Consider the following 17,500-nt stretch of genomic DNA (forward strand, 5'->3'; position numbering starts at 1 on the left):
AAAAGTCTCGCGGACAGAGGCGGTTGGAGTCCACTGCGCGAGGTGGAGGGGAACCGCTGGGTGCGAAACGCGCGTGCGCACTGCAGATATCAGCTTGCCGCGGCAAAGGAGTTCAAAGGTGCTCAAAGGCGGGGCAGTGCCCGCGCGCGTGCGCAGTGCCTGCGGCAGCGCCGAATCCCAATGTGTGGCTAGTGCTGGCATCACGCGGTGCGTGCGCAGTACGAACGGCGGAGGGATTCGAGCCGGTTCACCTTTTGCCCCTGTCGCGAGCCGAGGCCGCGCGGGCTCCTGAGAAGCGGCCTGGTGCGCGCGCTGGGCGGGCGACGGACGCAGACGGGCGCGGACGCCGCTGAAGTCAAAGCCAGAGCAGGAGTCCCTGCTGCTGAGGGGCCGCCGCAGCTGCCGCGAGCCCCCGTACCGTCGCCAGGTCGAGGAGGGCGCCGCGCGGCCGGTGAGTGTGACTGAGGGGCCTCCTCGGGTGCGGGGCTGCTACCCACAAGACCTTGCGGTGGGCCCTGGTCTCTTCTCCGCGGCCGGGCCCACTTCCCACGCCACCGCACCTTTGTGCACCCCTTATCCAGAGTTCCCTGGGCACTTAGGCCCTCTTCCCACGGCGCCCCCGCGGACCCTTACCCACAGGCCCTTGCGGTGTGTTGCCTCTTTTTTCTTCCCCTTTCTGCGGTGTCCCGGACCCTTACCCAGAATTCCTTTCGCGGTCCAGTTCTGGTACCTGCAAGCGCCTGGCTGGAGGGCTTTGCTAATTATGACTCTCTCCCGCTGATCGAGACCTGCTACCCTCATCCTGTTCTCCAAGTGCCGGACCACCAGCCGCCGCGCTGGACCGCCCTCGTCAGGGAACTCGATTTCTTCAGCAGCCCCCAGGGAACTTCCCATGCCCACAGTTCATTGCTCAGGACTCCGAGGCTCTGCTTAGAAACCCTCGTTCAGTCATTGTTTCCCTGACGGACCTTGCCCCACCCACACAATAACCCTCTCCCAAGAACCTGCTTTCTCAGTCTGATCTTATTACTTTCCCCTGTGATATAGGATCATTTTGTGTCCTTACCGAGACCTTGTTGCTATTTCTTTTTTCTGGGGAGTAAAGGGTTATACGGGCTTCACCTCTACCGCCCACCGTAACTTAAGGCTGGTTTGCTTCTGATCCCAGACTTGGCAAGATGACTCAGTTCCTGCCGCCCAACCTTCTGGCCCTCTTTGCTCCCCGTGACCCCATCCCGTACCTGCCACCCTTGGAGAAACTGCCCCATGAGAAACACCACAATCAACCTTACTGTGGCATTGCGCCTTACATCCGAGAATTTGAGGTGAGCTTGCTGAGAAAATTTAGAGTGGTTTGGGTTTCCGATGTATGGGGGTGTTTCTGGATTTGGGAGTCCAGTCGGACCATTTTCTCGCTGTGTGATTTAGGCAAGGCAGGTGGTTGATTCTTTATGATCCTCAGTTTCCCTGTCTTCAATGGGGTTGACAATATATCCCTTGTGGGGTTGTGTAAATTCAGTTATTAGCAGTTGAGGATTCATGCTCAAGTCTTATGGTACACACACTATATACCAGCTGTGTGACCTTGGACAAATAAATAGTGTTTCCTCTTAGTGCATTGATTTCTTCATTTTTAGCAAGGGAAATTATTATTTTCCTCGTGATATTTAGAAACGTGTTTTGGGGTTTGTTGGTCAGCAAATATCAATGTTATTGTGTTTACATTTTGGCATTAGTAGGGTGATATTTATAAAGGGTTAGCACTATGCGAAAGGGTGCTTGAAACCAAGAGCTTGAGAATCTCAGCTATGCACCTTCTGGGTAAACACAGATACATGACTCAGGCTCCTGGGCCGTAGTGTCTTCACTCCTAAAATTGGGATAACAATATCTATCTCTTAAGGTGTTTCAAAGCATACCTGAGAAATGGCTGGCACATAGCCAGAAGTTGAAAAAGGAAAGTTCTGGCATCCTAGGGGAATGGTAGCTGGAGGTGGAGAATGTCGCAGAGCAGAAGTTAGGTAACAGGAGGTTGGCCCTTTGCTAGGCTTTGCCGCCTTCAGTGAACCGGAGTTGAGAAATGTTACTAGCCAATTAAAATAACGGCTGCAGGCCAGGGGCACCTTTTAGTGATGCGGGTCTTGTGTCAGTTACTGTTCGATGAGTGGTTGCTGAGACCAGCGACTGCCCTGGCCCTTACAGGGTGTCTCGTTTTCTGTTTTTGAGCACTACACTTTCAGTTCCTTTGGCTTCAGGCCTGGTTCTGATTCCGATCCGTGATGAGAGACAAGTCCATTGTAAATTGAAGCTTTTAGTAAACACAAAAGAATTATTTTTATTTTTCTGGCATCTTTAAAGAGAGACTGGAAGATAGAAAACAAATATTTTATTAAGTTCTATGAGTATAAAGACTCTCCTGTCATGTTGCTGAGGAAGTTTCTGAATACTGCTTACTCCCGATTTCTGGACTTCTCTTGTCACAGACCTGTAGCAGTTTGCTGGTAGCACTGGTCCATAGACCGTGTTTTGATCTTCATCACTCCCATGCGTCCACTGGCCTGGGAACTGTCCTTGTTTGCTTGCTTGCATCTGTGCGTGGCCGGAGTGTATGGCTGAGATACTCATTATTTCTTGGATGGGTGTTGTTTGTTATTTCCCCTAGTCCTTCCCGCCCTGTCACCTCTCTTCTTTTTCCCAGGATCCTCGAGATGCCCCTCCTCCAACACGAGCAGAAACTCGGGAGGAACGCATGGAGAGAAAGGTATGTAATTTTTGCCTCCTGGGCCTTTGTCTTTTTTCGCCGCTTTCTTTAGAATGTTCTTTGACATCAGGGCACTTAGATCTGCATTCAATTGTCTGTCTTTCTATTGACAGAGACGGGAAAAGATTGAGCGGCGACAGCAGGAAGTGGAGACAGAGCTAAAAATGTGTAAGTCTCTTTTTCCTTTTTTCCTGTCTTTTCTTTTTTAAACTCCTGTGTTTCTCTCCCCCAGATCAACCCCAGGACCCTGTTTTGGAAAAGTGGGTTGTCAGTTCACATTTTGGCCCCCACTATTTGCCAAGCACTATGTTCACTTTAGGCAGTTAAGCGGGTAAGTGTGGATTAAGAATTGACAAGAAGGGAGAGCCTTGGTACCTTGGGCTGCATACTGCAGGGGGTCCTCTTGCAGGAACTGCCACTGCCCAGCTGGGTATATCACAAGCTAAAGCAGTGAAGTCCCACAAGTGAGGCAGTCCTGGCTCCCCCTTAACACCCTGATGCTTGGGTTGGGGATATTTCATCCCTTCTAGGTACAGATGGATTTGGTACATAGTAGCCATTCACCAGATTTCACAACCTCACACGGCCCATTGTTGTTAGAGCAAGGGCTTCCCAGTTAGAAAACTTGGGTTTTCCACCTACAGCCCTGAGGCCATGGTGAATCACTTCACTCTGAACCTTATTCCCTGGAGTAGCACATTTCCTTGGGGTGCTAATGTAAATCTTTGCCATCTAAATACCTGAGTATGTAGCCGAGAGCTCTCTGAGACCCGCTGTCACTGAAGCTGCCGAAGCTGCCGTCCTCTGAGGCCTCAAAGGCATCCCAGACTCAGGATGTCCTCTCCCTGCCAACTTGGTCTTTGGATTTCTTCCCTGGGACACGGCCATCTGGCTTTGCAAGACTTCAGTTTTTGCCACCCAGTTTGTTTAACACCTTTTCCCCCTTTTCCCAGGTTGTCACCAAGACCTATGTCTATTCTTTAAATGTCATAGGTCGACTTTTTTTCTGTGTCCACCACCGCTCAGGTCTCTTGTTTGGACGCATAATGACAATCTAACTGCTTTACTTCTATGTTTGCCCCCACCAAGTCCTGTGGGTCTTTTTTAAGTGCAATTCTGAATGTCCCTTTCTTTGCTAGCAACTTTTTGTTTAGCACAAAGACCATAGTCCCCTGCCCACTGTTCCAGACTCGTCATACATCATGCCCCCCTCCCTGCTTTAGCCTCGCCGGCCTCTTCTCATTCCTCATCCTTGCCACATGGTCTCTGGTCATTGGTCCTTTGCCCAGGCTGTTCCCACAGTGTCACTGATACCTTGGTTTACGTGTAACAGTCCTTATCTCAATTCAGCTGTTATTCCTAAGGAAGCCTTTTCTGACTGCCTTGCTCAGGTCGAGTCTCCTTATACGCTGAAAACCCTGAGTTTTGCGGGTTGGCCCCTTCAGTCTGCAGGGGGGCTCACTGATAAGTAACCTGTCTGCACCATTGGTTCACAAGTGCTTCAAGAGGGCAGAGTTTGGATGGGATTTGCTCACCATTGTTGTCCCAGCTTCTCCTGCATGGCGTGGCACACAGAATTGCTGGTAGCAGTTGCCTTGGGGAGTCTTTCAGGTCATCTCTTAGGGCATAGGCCTTATAGTCTGAGCCACGTGAGCTCAAATCCTGCCTCTGCCACTTAGAGCTGCATGACCTTGGGTAAGTCACTTCTCCCCTTGGTTGTTCTCCACACTTTAAAAACGGGATCCTAGCATGTTAAAAGGCACAACGAGGATGCAGTCAGCCATGTTTGGAATGGGGGGAATTGTGTAGGACGAACTCGTGACCCAGTTTCTTTAACAAATAAATGACAAGAAAAAAGGGACAAGGAATGAGCCACATGGGTTAAAGAGTCAAGAGACCTATCAAGCAAATGATAAATGCGGAGCTTGTTTGGATCTTGATTTAACTATAAAAGTCCCGTTTTGAAACAGCTCTCGACACTGGGTTTTGGGTCAAGGAATTAATGTTAACTTTTTAAGATGTAGTAACAGTACTGTGGTTATGGCTTTTTAACAGGTCTGTGTTAGAGACAAAAATGAAGTATCTGGGGTTGGTTTAAAATACTCTGGCAGAGTGGTTGTAGAGCAGAAACTGAAGCTAGGTCATGGGAGTTCATTATGCTATTCTTTACTTCAAATGTTTGTTCTCCGTAATAGAAAAGAAACGGAGAAGAATGGGTCCAGTACAGTAGGGTTCCTCTGTTCCCAACTGCAGAAGCTTGTTGTGCCTCATCACAGTTAACAGCTACCATTCGAAGGGCCTGGACCCTTGCTGAGCACTTGATGTACTTCATGTTACTGATTTCTCACCGCTCCCATGGGTGGCAGGGTTAAAATGAAGAATGCGGAGACTTGCTGAGGCCGAATATGCTTGCCAAGAGGGAGTTCTGAGCTACTTTCTCTGCCGTCTAAAAGCCTGATGCGGTTTTCCAACTCCTCAGTCCAGTCCTTTGAGCCCCTGCTCAAAGTGAATTCCTACAACCAAGGATTTCCCAAGGGGAGCATTGCCAGCAGACTGGAGTGCAGTGGTGTGTGGGTGGTCGTGTGTGCATGCTGACTGGCGCACTGTCCCCCAACGTGGGTATCGTTAGCTCACCTATACTAGCTTTTACCTTTAGTCAGACTCCTGGACCCCTTGGGTGAGCTGGAGCTACAGGGACTCACAGTGGCCTGTGGCCGGCCCTTTTGGCTGTGGGGCACTGTTAGGCCACCTATCAAGAGGCTCACAGCTCTAGGCCGTTTGGCCTTCATCTGCCTCCCCAGGCAGTGATGGGTGGTCCCGCTCTCCTGTTCCTGCCACATGCGTTAGGCCACCTATTGCCTGGTGTTGGCAAGTTGTATTCTCTTTGCTGCTGTCACACAGCAGGTCTTTGGTCAGATGTAATCATCTCAGACCTTTCCCCACCGTCCCATCGAAACTCCTCTTTCTTTCTCTGGCATTGTTTGGTAGAAGTAGACGGTTTCTTTGGCATCCGTTTGCTGTCAGCCCCCTCCATTAGCATATGCGCTCTAGGAGGATCAGGGTCGTTCTCATCTTGTTCGCTGCTGAATCCCCAACATGTAGAACAGTTCCAGGCACATACAAGTGCTTAACAAATACCTGCTGGATGGATGGATGAAAGTGACCCTGTGCAGACTAAGACCTGAGCACAGAAAATTGCAATCTAGAGGGTGAGGTGATGGGGGCGGTGAGCTGAGGCGGGTGGGCATAGAGATGGAATTAATTGTCTTCAGAGACTGCCATCAGTTCCTGAGTAGTTAGTCCCTTACATTTGGGTCCAGTCTTAAAGTCATCTGGAATTTAGTTTGTATTTGCAGCCAAACCCCTTCACAGAAAATATCTGACTTGATTTCTCTGGCTTCTGCAACTCCTAAAACTTCCTGAGAAGCTAGTGCCCATGGGTTCAGCCTTGGGGCCTGCTAGTTGGAAGAACACCTGGGCTGGGAGGCGAAGCTGGGATGTAAAGTTGGGCTTAGTCTCGGCTAGTCCTGCGCTCCGCCCTCTTCCATGCCTCATGGTCTGTTTCCATTTGCAAAATGATGGTGCGTAATTTTCAGCCTCAGCACCATGTCTAGACCGTATGCATGTTCAGGATTACTGTTATTCCTTTTCTCAGATTCCAAGTTCTCCTGAGATAGCCCATGTCGTAGAAGAAGTACCGCCTCTGTGCTGGGCAGGGTTGGGGCCCTGGCAGGCGTTAAGGGCCATTGTGTGTCCTGGGGCCACCATGCTTGGTGAAAAGGACTTCTTCCTAAGTCTGACCCATCAGAATCACCCATGCAGTTGGTTTTATAGTAGACTCTGGCTCCTGTCTGTGGAGGTGGCTATTCCTCAGTGGCCTTGTGGCAGTAAGGCTGGGAGGACTAATCTGATGGGCCTTTCGTGAGCCTCTAGCACCAGCCCTTGGGTCTGGGTTCCCCCCTGAGGCCACAGGGTGAAGGGAACAAAGCAGGGCTTGGACTCTCCTAGGCTTCTGTTCTTCCCTGGAGGGTTGCTTGGTACCAGGTTTTCCCACAGGCTGCAGTAGCTGGCTCTGCCAATGGGTGGCACTGTGGCCCTTCCGGTGAGGGATCTCAGCATCTGAGGGGATCAGGCTTCCTGTCCAGAGATGCCCAGTTGGGCTGTTGTTTCTCAGTGCTGGGAGGGACAGGGCCTTAGGGCATGTGGGTCTCAGGTGGCAGTTGGTTCTCCCCTATCTTGTTCTCTTGAACACGTCAGCCTTACCCCCCACCCCCTCTACCACCACCACCACCACCACAAGTTGGCCACTTGGATTAAGGCTGCTGAGCTTAGGGAATCTGGGGCTTGGGCATGCTGAGGTCTCCAGGTCACTGACAGTTTTCTTCTAATAGGCCTCTGCCCATTTGTCTATGTCTGTCTTGTTACGTGGGACTGTTGATACCTTTTATTTACTAATTCTCTTCCTACACAGGGGACTCTCACAATGATCCCAATGCTCAGGGCGATACCTTTTATTTACTAATTCTCTTCCTACACAGGGGACCCTCACAATGATCCCAATGCTCAGGGCGATGCCTTCAAGACTCTCTTTGTGGCTAGAGTGGTGAGTCCCAAGCCTTGGACCCCAGAGGAGTCTGGAGCCCAGGCTGCTGAGAGCCTGGGTGTGGGACAGAGGAAAATAGGCTAGGTCCCTGGAATGTTCTCAGGGCTTTGGGACAACTCCCTTCTCCTCCTTAACTCTGTATCTCTCTTGTAGAACTATGACACGACAGAATCCAAGCTCCGGAGAGAGTTTGAGGTGTATGGACCCATCAAAAGAGTGAGTGGACTGGGGCAAGGGTCTCTGAATCGGGGGCGTGTGCAGGGAGGGAGAAGGCCGTCGCTGCCCGGAGGACGCAGTGCATCATTCCAGGGCCTTGGAGTCTGTGGCCCGGCTCACATGCTGACTGCACTTCTCCACCGGCAGCTTTGGGTGGCAGAAGAACAGTTAAGTGATGACTGCGGGGTGGCTCCATAGTGTAGTGGTTAGCATGTCTGCTTTACACATGTAAGGTCCTGGATTCACGCCCCAGGTGGAGCCACGGCCTGTACACCAGGGGTGCCAGGCTCTGGGTACACGCTGCGAGCTTGTGGGAGGAGACGCCCCGCCTTCAGAGATCCAGTTCTTAAGGGGAAAAGGCAGCATCCATAGGTCAGGGGTAGAAGGAGAGGAGAAATTAGAGAGGAGAAACAGAAAAAGAAGGAATTGATGACTGCTTGTCATTGACTTGAAGCAGGGGTTGGCAGACTGCACACTTAGCTCTGGGTAAACACGTGTCGTAGGTATTCAGCCTGACCCGTTCTTTTACTGTTGTTTGGCTGCTGCTGCTATGAGGCTGAGTTGTGTAGCTGCGACAGAGACTGGCCTTCAGCAGGAAACGTGTGCCGACTCCTGTGTCAGCACAAAGCTTTATGTTTAAATGACGTATTTTCATTCAAAAGTCATTTGAATGTTCTGGGCAGTCGTGAGGTCACCGTGCACGTGAACTGCTCAGCCCAGCACTGTTACAGCATCAGTCACTCTGGGCTCTTGAAGGACAGTGGGCCGAGGCATCTGTCGCTGGCATCACCCAGCCCAGGCCTGGCACGCAGTCTGTGTGGTTAATGGGACGAGGGTTCCTTGTGTCAGACTAACTTCTGCCCGTTGCACTCCCAGATACACATGGTGTACAGCAAGCGGTCAGGGAAGCCCCGGGGCTACGCCTTCATCGAGTACGAACACGAGCGGGACATGCATTGTGAGTACCTCCCGCCTGAGCCCTGCCCTCTGACCCTCTCTCTTCTCTGCTGCCCCAGCCCCTTCCTGTCGTCTGTCCCCACCTCCCACCCTGCCAAACCTGACATTAGCAATGTCTCTTCTCCCTCTGTTTCTGATATATCTTTTTTTTTTTTTTGTATACGTGTTTTTTAAAAACAAAAACCAAAATCCCCCACAACGTGTGTGTGTGTGTGTGTGAACCTGGGGAGGTAAGTGTCACACGTTGAACCTCAGGGGCAAGGAGGGAACTGGGTGGGGCCAGCTAGAGGTGGGGGGAGGGGTCGGATTTTGGGGAGCCTCTCCCCATCACCCCACCGGAGTTGGGGGCAGCCAAGTTGGAATCAGGACTGGCCTTTGAACTAGTCCTCTCTTCCCCCAGCAGTGCTGGGCCACCCGACCCTCCGCCTCCCCACCCCTGGCCCCCCACCCTGTTCCTCAGTGGGCAGTGGGCTGGTAGGCGTGTTCAGCGCCTGTCCCCACAACTCCAAAGCCCCCTTTGAGGCTGCGGCGGCATCCACATGGGCAGGGATGGGTGGGTGGGGGCGGGCATGGCTGCGGCGTGTCCAGGGGCCGCCATATTAATTGACTGTTCTTATTGTCACTGCAGCCACCACGCAGCTGGCTTGCAGCTGATGCTTACGCTCCCCTTACAACACCTCAGTGTATGGTTGGTATAAGGGTTTGTATCATGGGTAAGATCACTCAGCACTGCACACCAGCCCAGTTTAGCCAGGCAGCTCAGGAGCAGCGAGGTGTCCCTCCTCCCATCCCTAGGCGCCCCTCAGCCTCCCCGCACCCAGAACCCTTTCCTTTTTTGGGTGTCCTTTGTCCCTTCTGACCCCTGATAATCCTGCTGACCCCATGAGGGGAAGGATGAACCCCAATGGGAAAGGCAGTGGGCCTCTCCACTTGGGTCCCACCCAGCCCGACCTACCTGGCTTCGTGGCATCAGCGGCGAGGTGGTGGGCGTACTGCAGAGCGGGTGCGTTAGGGCCGGGGCTCTGTGTGGAGCCCTCTGCTCCCTTCCCCCACACCTTCCGTGGGGCCGTTACTGTGGCCCCAGAGAATCATTTTGGTTGCTAGATTTGGGGTGTGCTGCCCCACTCCTTCTGCCTTGTGGTCTAGGCCCCCGAGGTGCTGTGGTGCCTGGCCGCTCTCCAGAGTGCATGGAATCAAGGATTGGGGTGCGGGCGGGGTAAGCAGCAGGCTGCAAACAGCTGAAGGTGCTGGAGGGTTCACTTAAGACTCTTCCACTGTCTGGAGACCTAAGAGAGGGAGAGAGAGAGAGAGAGAGAAAGAGAGAGAGGCCTAGCAGTACACATGGTACACGTTTTCTTTGCTGTTCCTCTGGGGCTGGGCCTCTGCCGGGGTTTGGGACGCTGAACCAGAGCAGGGTTTCTTTGCTTGACTGTTCCCGGTCCCTAAAATTCCTTCCCTGACTCTCCTCTGGGTTCAGGGGCCAAGTGGCCCCTTCTCGGATCACGGACAGCACTCCATCTCCTGGACCCCCGAGGCTGTCCGCTTGTGTGCCAGCCTCTGGGCTGGAGCAGGCAGTGGGAGGGAGTATGGAGTTCGAGGAGGAAAAGTCCTTCCATGTGCTGCGGGAGGCGGGGCGTGTGCCTAGTCTGGCGTGGACTCGGGAACGGCGAGGGCGGACAGGGTTTCCAAGGCCTCTCCAGCCTTCTTTTAAAATTCAAACAAAATAGGTCCAGAGTTTTCCAACTTCCAAACTTGACATTAATCCTTGTCTCCCCTTCTTTCAAAGCCTCCATGAGGTTTCTTTGGGGTCCACCACTTCCTCTGCCTGTCTCCAGGTGGTGCAGGAGATGTGGTTCTTCTCCCTTACCGTGGTTCCCTAGAACCCGCCATTGCCCTGCCCTGTAGCTTTAGCTGATCCCATGGTGGTGGGTGTGGGGTCTGGGCGTGTGCTCAGGTAAGCTTGGGGGCTCCAGGTAAGCGGTCCCGTGTCCCCACCCCCCGGGAAGCCCGCCTCCTCGCCAGGCCCCCAGGAGTTGCCGAGCCCCCCCCATCCCGCTCGGTTTGGACACCCGCAAGGCCGGCATCGGTAAATGGCACCTTTTTCTCTTCCTCTGGTTGTTATTTGGGGGGGGAGCGGGCTGGGGTGGGGCAGGGTATTGTGGTTGGTTGAGGACAACCCCCTAGGCTAGGGCTGGGGGGAGGGAAGCGGACTTTGTTGGCCTTCTCAACAGCCCCCATGCGAGACAGGCCAGGGCACTGGGCCTGCCGTTCTCTGTGCCCTGCTCATGAGTGGGAACGTACTTCTCCCTGCATCTCCCCCTTCACTCACCCTTTCTGAGAGGCTCCAGCTGGGGCTGGCTGCCCAGCACGTGTTGAGCTGGGGGTGTGGAGGGAGAGATGGGCTGGGCCCCGGGGTTGGGTGGCAGAGTTGGTCGTCTCAGGTAAGGCAGGAACTTTTAGCACCGCACGTCTCCCATGCCTCCCTCCACTTTCCCTCTGCCCCGCCTGCTGTAGGGGGCCCCTCCAGGCCTCCTGGGAGCACCGTAACCTGCCCTTCCGCTCCCTGCCATCTCCTAAAGATTTCTCCCACCCGTTCTGGTTCATTTTCTGTTCTGATGTCTGTTTACCCTATGCTCACCCTCACCCCCCCCTTCCAAAGAAAGTAACAGAAAAAAACGGTGTGAACTGGAGTGCGGAGTGGCCCAGCTGGGCCTCCTCCCCCAGCGTTATTGTTTTAGGGTGCATGCCTGGGGTTGTGGAGGAGCCCTCCCCTGCAGCAGAGTCCAGACTTAAGTTAACCTCCGGTTTCTTTGCAGCGACTTTGGCCACCTTCGCGGGAGGGGGCTGCTCTGTCGATTGGGAGTAGGAAGGGCCTGGGAGCCAGGGGTTGTCAGTTTGGGGTGGTCTTGACCCCCCCCAATAGTGATTGGGGGTGACAAGAAAGCAGATGCTGAGATGGAGCAGGCCCCTCCTTGGCTGGTAGAGGGTTGGTCTGGCCGTCAGTTGCCTGGCTGTCTGGTGGGCGTGCGTGCGTGCGTGCGTGAGTGCCAGTGCCTTGATGGGGATGTGTGGGGTTTGGGTGCTGCGGACCTGGCCTCTGTCCTGACTAGCGCACCCTCTGGGGACTCCTCCCCTTCCCCTCCCCACATCTGTTGCAGCCGCTTACAAGCACGCAGATGGCAAGAAGATTGATGGCAGGAGAGTCCTCGTGGACGTGGAGAGGGGCCGGACTGTGAAGGGCTGGAGGCCCCGGCGGCTGGGTAAGCACATCCTGCCCATGGTGGGCTCTGAGGGTTGCGCGCTTGGTGGCTTCATTCTCACCTCCTTCTGTATCTTCTGCTGCTTTCTGTCTTCCGTTTCTCACTCCCCCGCAGCTGCTCATGTCTTCCCTCCCTCTCCAGCTCATCGTTTTTCATCATCACGTGTTGTTTGCATCTGTCTTCTAATTCTGGGTTACCAGGTACAAGCAGAAGCACTGGCCTGATACTGGGACCAAATGCCACTTACTAGCTGGTGGCTTTTCCCTCTTCTTGCCTCATTTTCTTCATCCTGGAAACTGAGAATAATCTCAGAGTTTACTGAGGTCAACATCAGATGCCCAGGTTGGCCAGTAGCACATGGTGGGCCCTGTAGATGTCACTTTCATCTGCTTACACTCTGCTTTTGCACATTTATTCGTTCAGTGATTCAGCAAATGCCTTTGATCACTAGCTGTGTACCAGGTTTCTAGTTAAGAGCAATATATAATGGACAGTCTCTGCCCTCAGAGCTGCATATATTCAGTCCCCCTAACTGTCTCTAGTCATTGATCCTCTCAGTCAAGTTCTATTTCATTGCAAGTATCAGAAATACATTTGAGTTTCTTTAAAGTATAAAAGAGTTCTCAGTATAGATTTCTGGGTGTCTTTTGGAGCCCAGAGACATGTGATGCCAGTGGGCCTCAGGAGGACCTGGTAGCCAGGCCTTAAAACTGTCAAGAGCCACCTCTAGTTTCTTTGCCGCTTGCTTCTGTCTTGTTTGCTGGCCCTGCAGACTGGTCTCTTTTGTGTCTCCTTGCTCGGGCCTGCCGTGGCGTTCCACAGCCCCCCGCTTTACACCCAGTCCTGAATGAGTCTCTGCACGCCTCGGGGTTGGTGGATCTGATCGGCGTGGCGTTTGGCTTGGACCTAGCGCTGAGGTCCTGCCGTCCAAACATGCCTTTTGAGGACAGACTCTTGTGAGAGTGAGTGACAGCTCTCAGGAAAGATAGCCTTCCATGGGCAGACACCTCAGATGCTTCCAGTGCTCTCTGCTCTCATTCTTGCCTCCCAGCCCACTTTTCTCACTCTCGATATCTTGTGCTGGGAAGGGCACACACTCATCTGCCAAGTCTCTGAACTTGAAAGACAGATTCATCCTTGTTCTCTGGCTTCTCTGGGTGGAGTGGGTTCTTCAGAGTCTGCTATTGCCTGTTGTGGTAGAGTCCTGGAGTCCCAGAATCTTCTAGTTTGGTTGGCATTCAAACTTTTTGATGGTGATCTTGACCCAGTTTTTGTATGCAAAAATGCATACAAAAGGTTTATTGAACAGTAATTTATCTTTTCTAAGGGCAGCATATACTACTACTACTGTCGTATTCTGTTGTTTTGTTTCTAATACACTGGTTGCAATCCATACGGACACGATCCACTGCTGGGTCGTCACCTGAAAATGGAAAACACTTCTCTGTTCTACTGTTCCACTCCGTCCGTGCCTGTGACATTGCAGATGTCTGGTCAAGTGCCTGTTTCTGTTTGAATGTCTCTGCTACCCAAGCAGCCTTTTCCTTTGCCACCCTCGCTGCTGTCATCCATCACCCAGCCTGCCATTCTGCAGTTTTTTTCCAGGGACGGAGCTGCAGGAGAGTGTGTGTCCCAGCCCTACACTTTCTTTGCCAGGTCACCATGGGCAAGTGGCCTTATCTGAGTTTGTTTCCCCATCTGAAAAAGTGGCCTATCCACTGCTCCATAGGGTGGTTTAGTCAGTCGCTTGACTGCTGCACAGAGACCTTTGTGTCCTGGGTGCCGTACCCTATGCTGGTTACAGTGAGCAAAGCCAGGCACCATCCCGCCCCCCACGGCCCATCACATGCCGCTTGGGGAGGCGGCCGTGAAGCAGCGGCGCTTGGAATCGAGACTGCAGCTGATGTTGTGGGGGGAACGTGTGTGGCCTGTGAGGACATAGTGGAGAGTGGCCTGTGACCCAGTCGGTCAGGGACGGCTTCCTGAGGAGGCGGTGTTCGGGTTGACGTGTGAGCGGTGTGCAGGCGTGAGCAAGACGAGGAACGTGGATTCTGGGGAAAGGCAATCAGCCCCTAAAACGGGCAGGACGGAGATGGGGAGTGCGAGGAGTTTGAAAAGTGCCTGGAACGTGGAGAGCGGGGCCCCGCGGTCCGTGCACCAGTCTGTGCGCTGGTCCGGCAGATGCCAACCCCTGCAGGCTCCAGGCAGCAGGGGGCCGTTAGGCCAGCCGGGAGCACAGCTTCAGTTAGGAAGATGGCTGTGGCTTCGGGTGAGGATGATTTGTGAGGAGACTGTGTGCGGCGCACCAGGTTGAGAACACGAGCTTTGGGGCCTAGTGACATGTGTTTTCTGGCTAGCACTTTGGGAATCAGCAGATTTCAAAAGCACATTAAGAGAGTGCAGGCAAAGTGTTCTCACAGTACTTGGCCCCACAGTCACCAGCAGAGATGGCGTCCTGCCCTTTGCTCTTGGATGCTTCTGGTTTCCTGCGGTCCAAGCCCCGCTGACCCTCTCTCTGTCTGTCTGCCCCTCCCCCAGGAGGTGGCCTTGGTGGCACCAGAAGAGGTGGGGCCGATGTGAACATCCGGCATTCTGGTCGGGATGACACCTCCCGCTATGATGAGAGGTGAGGTCGGGCACCGGCTTCCTGGGAAGGGGGCAGTCACCTGGGGGAGCCCTGCCACACACCTCTGCCCGCCTCACCCAGGCCGGGCCCCTCCCCACTTCCCCACAGGGACCGGGATCGGGACCGGGAGCGGGAGCGCAGGGAGAGAAGCCGCGAACGGGACAAGGAGCGAGAACGGCGACGCTCCCGCTCTCGGGACCGGCGGCGGCGCTCCCGGAGTCGTGACAAGGATGAGCGGCGGCGCTCCAGGGAACGGAGCAAGGACAAGGACCGGGACCGGAAGCGGCGAAGCAGCCGAAGCCGGGAGCGGGCACGACGGGAGCGCGAGCGCAAGGAGGAGCTGCGTGGCAGCGGGGGTGGCGGAGACATGGCAGAGCCGGCCGAGGCTGGCGACGCGCCTCCTGACGATGGGCCTCCTGGGGAGCTGGGTCCCGACGGCCCTGATGGCCCCGAGGAGAAGGGTCGGGATCGTGACCGGGAACGACGTCGGAGCCACCGGAGTGAGCGAGAGCGGCGCCGGGACCGGGACCGAGACCGGGATCGGGAGCACAAGCGGGGGGAGCGGGGTGGGGAGCGGGGCAGGGATGAGGCCCGAGGTGGGGGTGGTGGCGGCCAGGACAACGGGCTGGAGGGTCTGGGCAACGATGGCCGAGACATGTACATGGAGTCCGAGGGAGGCGACGGGTACCTTGCTCCAGAGAACGGGTATTTGATGGAGGCTGCGCCAGAGTGAAGAGGGCCTGTCACCTGTTGTTTGGACGTGTTCCTAACCAGCCCCTTGCTGTCCTCCTCTTCCCCTACATTGGCCATCACCTAAGTTTGCCAGCTAAGGGTAGGAGTCTCCTTATTTGTTCTGGCCCTTTGGATTTAAAAATAAAATTAATTTCCTGTTGATGTTGGGCACCTTGGTTTCTTCTTCACCATTTAAGGTTTTCCTCAGAAGGTTGTCACCTGACTTGGATGACCCTACTTTGGTGTGTGTTCCAGGGTGTGCCTAGAACGTAAGCCTGGGGGTACCAAGGTATACCAGAACTATTTAAATGGAGTGAGGAAGGCCATTGTGTCAGTCCTTGACCCCTTAGTGTTGGTCTGCCCCTCCCCCCACAGTTTAAACCTCTTCAACACATTGTGCGCTGTCCATACCCGCAACTTGGCTGTGGTGGAGGGTCTTTAAGTACCAGATTACTCAGTGGAAGCTGCAACTGAATGTTGGAAAGGGTAGCCGTCGTTTGAGTTGGAGAGCAGGAAATAGGGTGAAGAAACGAAACGACACAAGGATGAGAAGGCTGGGAAGAGCAGAAACGCTTCACAAGGCTGGGATGGAAAGGGGCCTACACTTGACAGCAACTTCACCATCTATCTTTCTACTCTATACTTCCTAGTGGTAGCAGAGGAATAACAAGCAAGAAACAGAAGAGGTTCCATCAGCAATGGAGGTTTCAGCACATTTCTGGATAAAAGATTAAGGTCATGGTGAGAAGACCAGTCTGGCGACCACTTGAAAAGGGAACCAAAGAGCCTTGCGGGACCCTAGAGAGCCTCAAGGCTACAACTCCAGGTACAAGGCAGGGCAGAGGTGGAATTTGAACACAATAGTAATAGGCCTTTGTGTTAGAGCTCAGGATGCCTAGGAGCTGGGCTTTAGAAGTTTCCCAGCCTCAAGGCAAGTGGCCTGATAACCCAGTGGTATTCTGTCACATGACTACAGAAGGATCCCAGTATGCTTTCTGACTGCCTGAGTGTTTATAAACACAATCAAAGATCATAGGCATTTCCTGGAACGGGAGACCAGATAAATAGGCTGGTCCTGCAAGAAACAACGGAGGGAATAAAAGAGAATACTTGTATATTTTCATAGATACTCCAGATGTTGCAACTAGGCTTCTGGAATTGGCCATGAATACCCCTTTTAAAGATTGGACAAGATGTATAAACAACTTGTGAAAGACATTCAGGGGTAAACAGTGTTGGTGAGATGAGGGGGTCTGATCCCTAAGAAAAGGGAAGTACACAGGGGAATTTTATATTGAGGACATTTGCCAATTTATCGTAGAGGACTAGACTTCCACAGGGCTGGGTTCACAGAGGTTGCACCAGACAGCTGGGACTTGGTAAAGTTCCCACATTGGGCATTGAGCCCTCAGATCTACAGAACACCTATCGTCCTGGTGTTCGCCAGCTTCTAAGCTGCTCATTAGTGCAAGACCCCAAGCAGTATGGAGGCTAAGGACCTGAGCAGAGATCTCATTAGCCGTGTAGTTCTGGGGGAGATGGGTTGGGGTTCATGGCCTGCCAAGGTGGAGTGGCTGTGCATGAGACCCCAGAGTACCATGATACTGGAATAGGGCTGCAAAGGAAACGGACCAGGCCCTCGTCAGGTTTTAGGTGATCTGCCTGCCAGAAGAAAACCTTTGAAAGATACTCAGAGCCTCTTCCATGTTCGTACACAATGCTCAGCATCCACTCAAAATTATCAGGCATGTTAAAAGGGGATTTGAATTACCAAAAACCAAGAGAAAGAATAGGCAATAGAAGCAGGCCCAGGCATGATTCTGCTGGAGTTAGCAGAGATTAAAATGTTGACAAAATAAGGGGGGAAATGGAGAATTTTAACATCTGGAATCTTAAAAGAATTTTTAAAACTGGGAAACAACATTAAAAATTTGGGTTATTTGATAGTTGCTTAGATACTAGATAACCTCAACATACCTGTTGAAGTGTGAGAGAAATAAAAGAATTAAGACGAATGTAAGAGAAATCTCAATCTTTTTAGGATGTTAACTGAGAATACATTTGACCAGGATGAGGGATTTAAAATGACCCAGCTCCACAAAGCAGTGAAGTCCCAGGATGGCAGTTTCTAGAAAGCGCTTGGACCAGATGGGGGTCAGAGGACTGCCAAGGAGTGTTTCAGGATAAAAAGAAGACTTAGTAAGATACCTGTTGTGATGGAGAGAGGGGAAAATCAAGAATGTGATGAAAGAAACAAAAGTAGATAGAAATCACAGGGGAAAAAGCTGTTCAAGAAAGAATGTAATTACCGAACACGACTTAGAAAGTATTTAGACGTGATGTGA

At 53.0% G+C, this 17,500-nt stretch overlaps 1 protein-coding gene across 2 annotated transcripts; it reads left to right on the plus strand.

Moving 5' to 3' along the window:
• Positions 1-248: 248 nt before the first annotated feature.
• On the plus strand, positions 249-15,317 carry SNRNP70 (small nuclear ribonucleoprotein U1 subunit 70). 2 transcript variants are annotated; one of them, XM_016122415.2, is made up of 10 exons: positions 249-451; positions 1,169-1,325; positions 2,699-2,761; positions 2,875-2,929; positions 7,300-7,364; positions 7,518-7,580; positions 8,457-8,538; positions 11,696-11,797; positions 14,336-14,423; positions 14,532-15,317. In XM_016122415.2, the coding sequence occupies exons 2-10, from the start codon at positions 1,179-1,181 to the stop codon at positions 15,154-15,156; spliced, it is 1,290 nt and encodes a 429-aa protein (XP_015977901.1). In that variant the 5' UTR covers positions 249-451; positions 1,169-1,178; the 3' UTR covers positions 15,157-15,317. The 2 variants fall into 2 exon arrangements, with proteins under 2 accessions (XP_015977901.1, XP_015977899.1); XM_016122413.2 differs by having other exon boundaries at positions 251-451; positions 14,505-15,317.
• Positions 15,318-17,500: the final 2,183 nt, after the last annotated feature.

The sequence above is a fragment of the Rousettus aegyptiacus genome, unplaced genomic scaffold, assembly GCF_014176215.1.
Source record: "Rousettus aegyptiacus isolate mRouAeg1 unplaced genomic scaffold, mRouAeg1.p scaffold_m13_p_14, whole genome shotgun sequence".
NCBI lineage: Eukaryota > Metazoa > Chordata > Mammalia > Chiroptera > Pteropodidae > Rousettus > Rousettus aegyptiacus.

Coding starts and splice junctions, on each gene's coding strand:
- SNRNP70 (XM_016122413.2), top strand. CDS start 1,179: ATGACTCAGTTCCTGCCGCCCAACCTTCTGGCCCTCTTTGCTCCCCGT. Junction 2,930..7,299: donor GGAGACAGAGCTAAAAATGT/GTAAGTCTCTTT, acceptor CTTCCTACACAG/GGGACCCTCACAATGATCCC. Junction 8,539..11,695: donor ACACGAGCGGGACATGCATT/GTGAGTACCTCC, acceptor CATCTGTTGCAG/CCGCTTACAAGCACGCAGAT.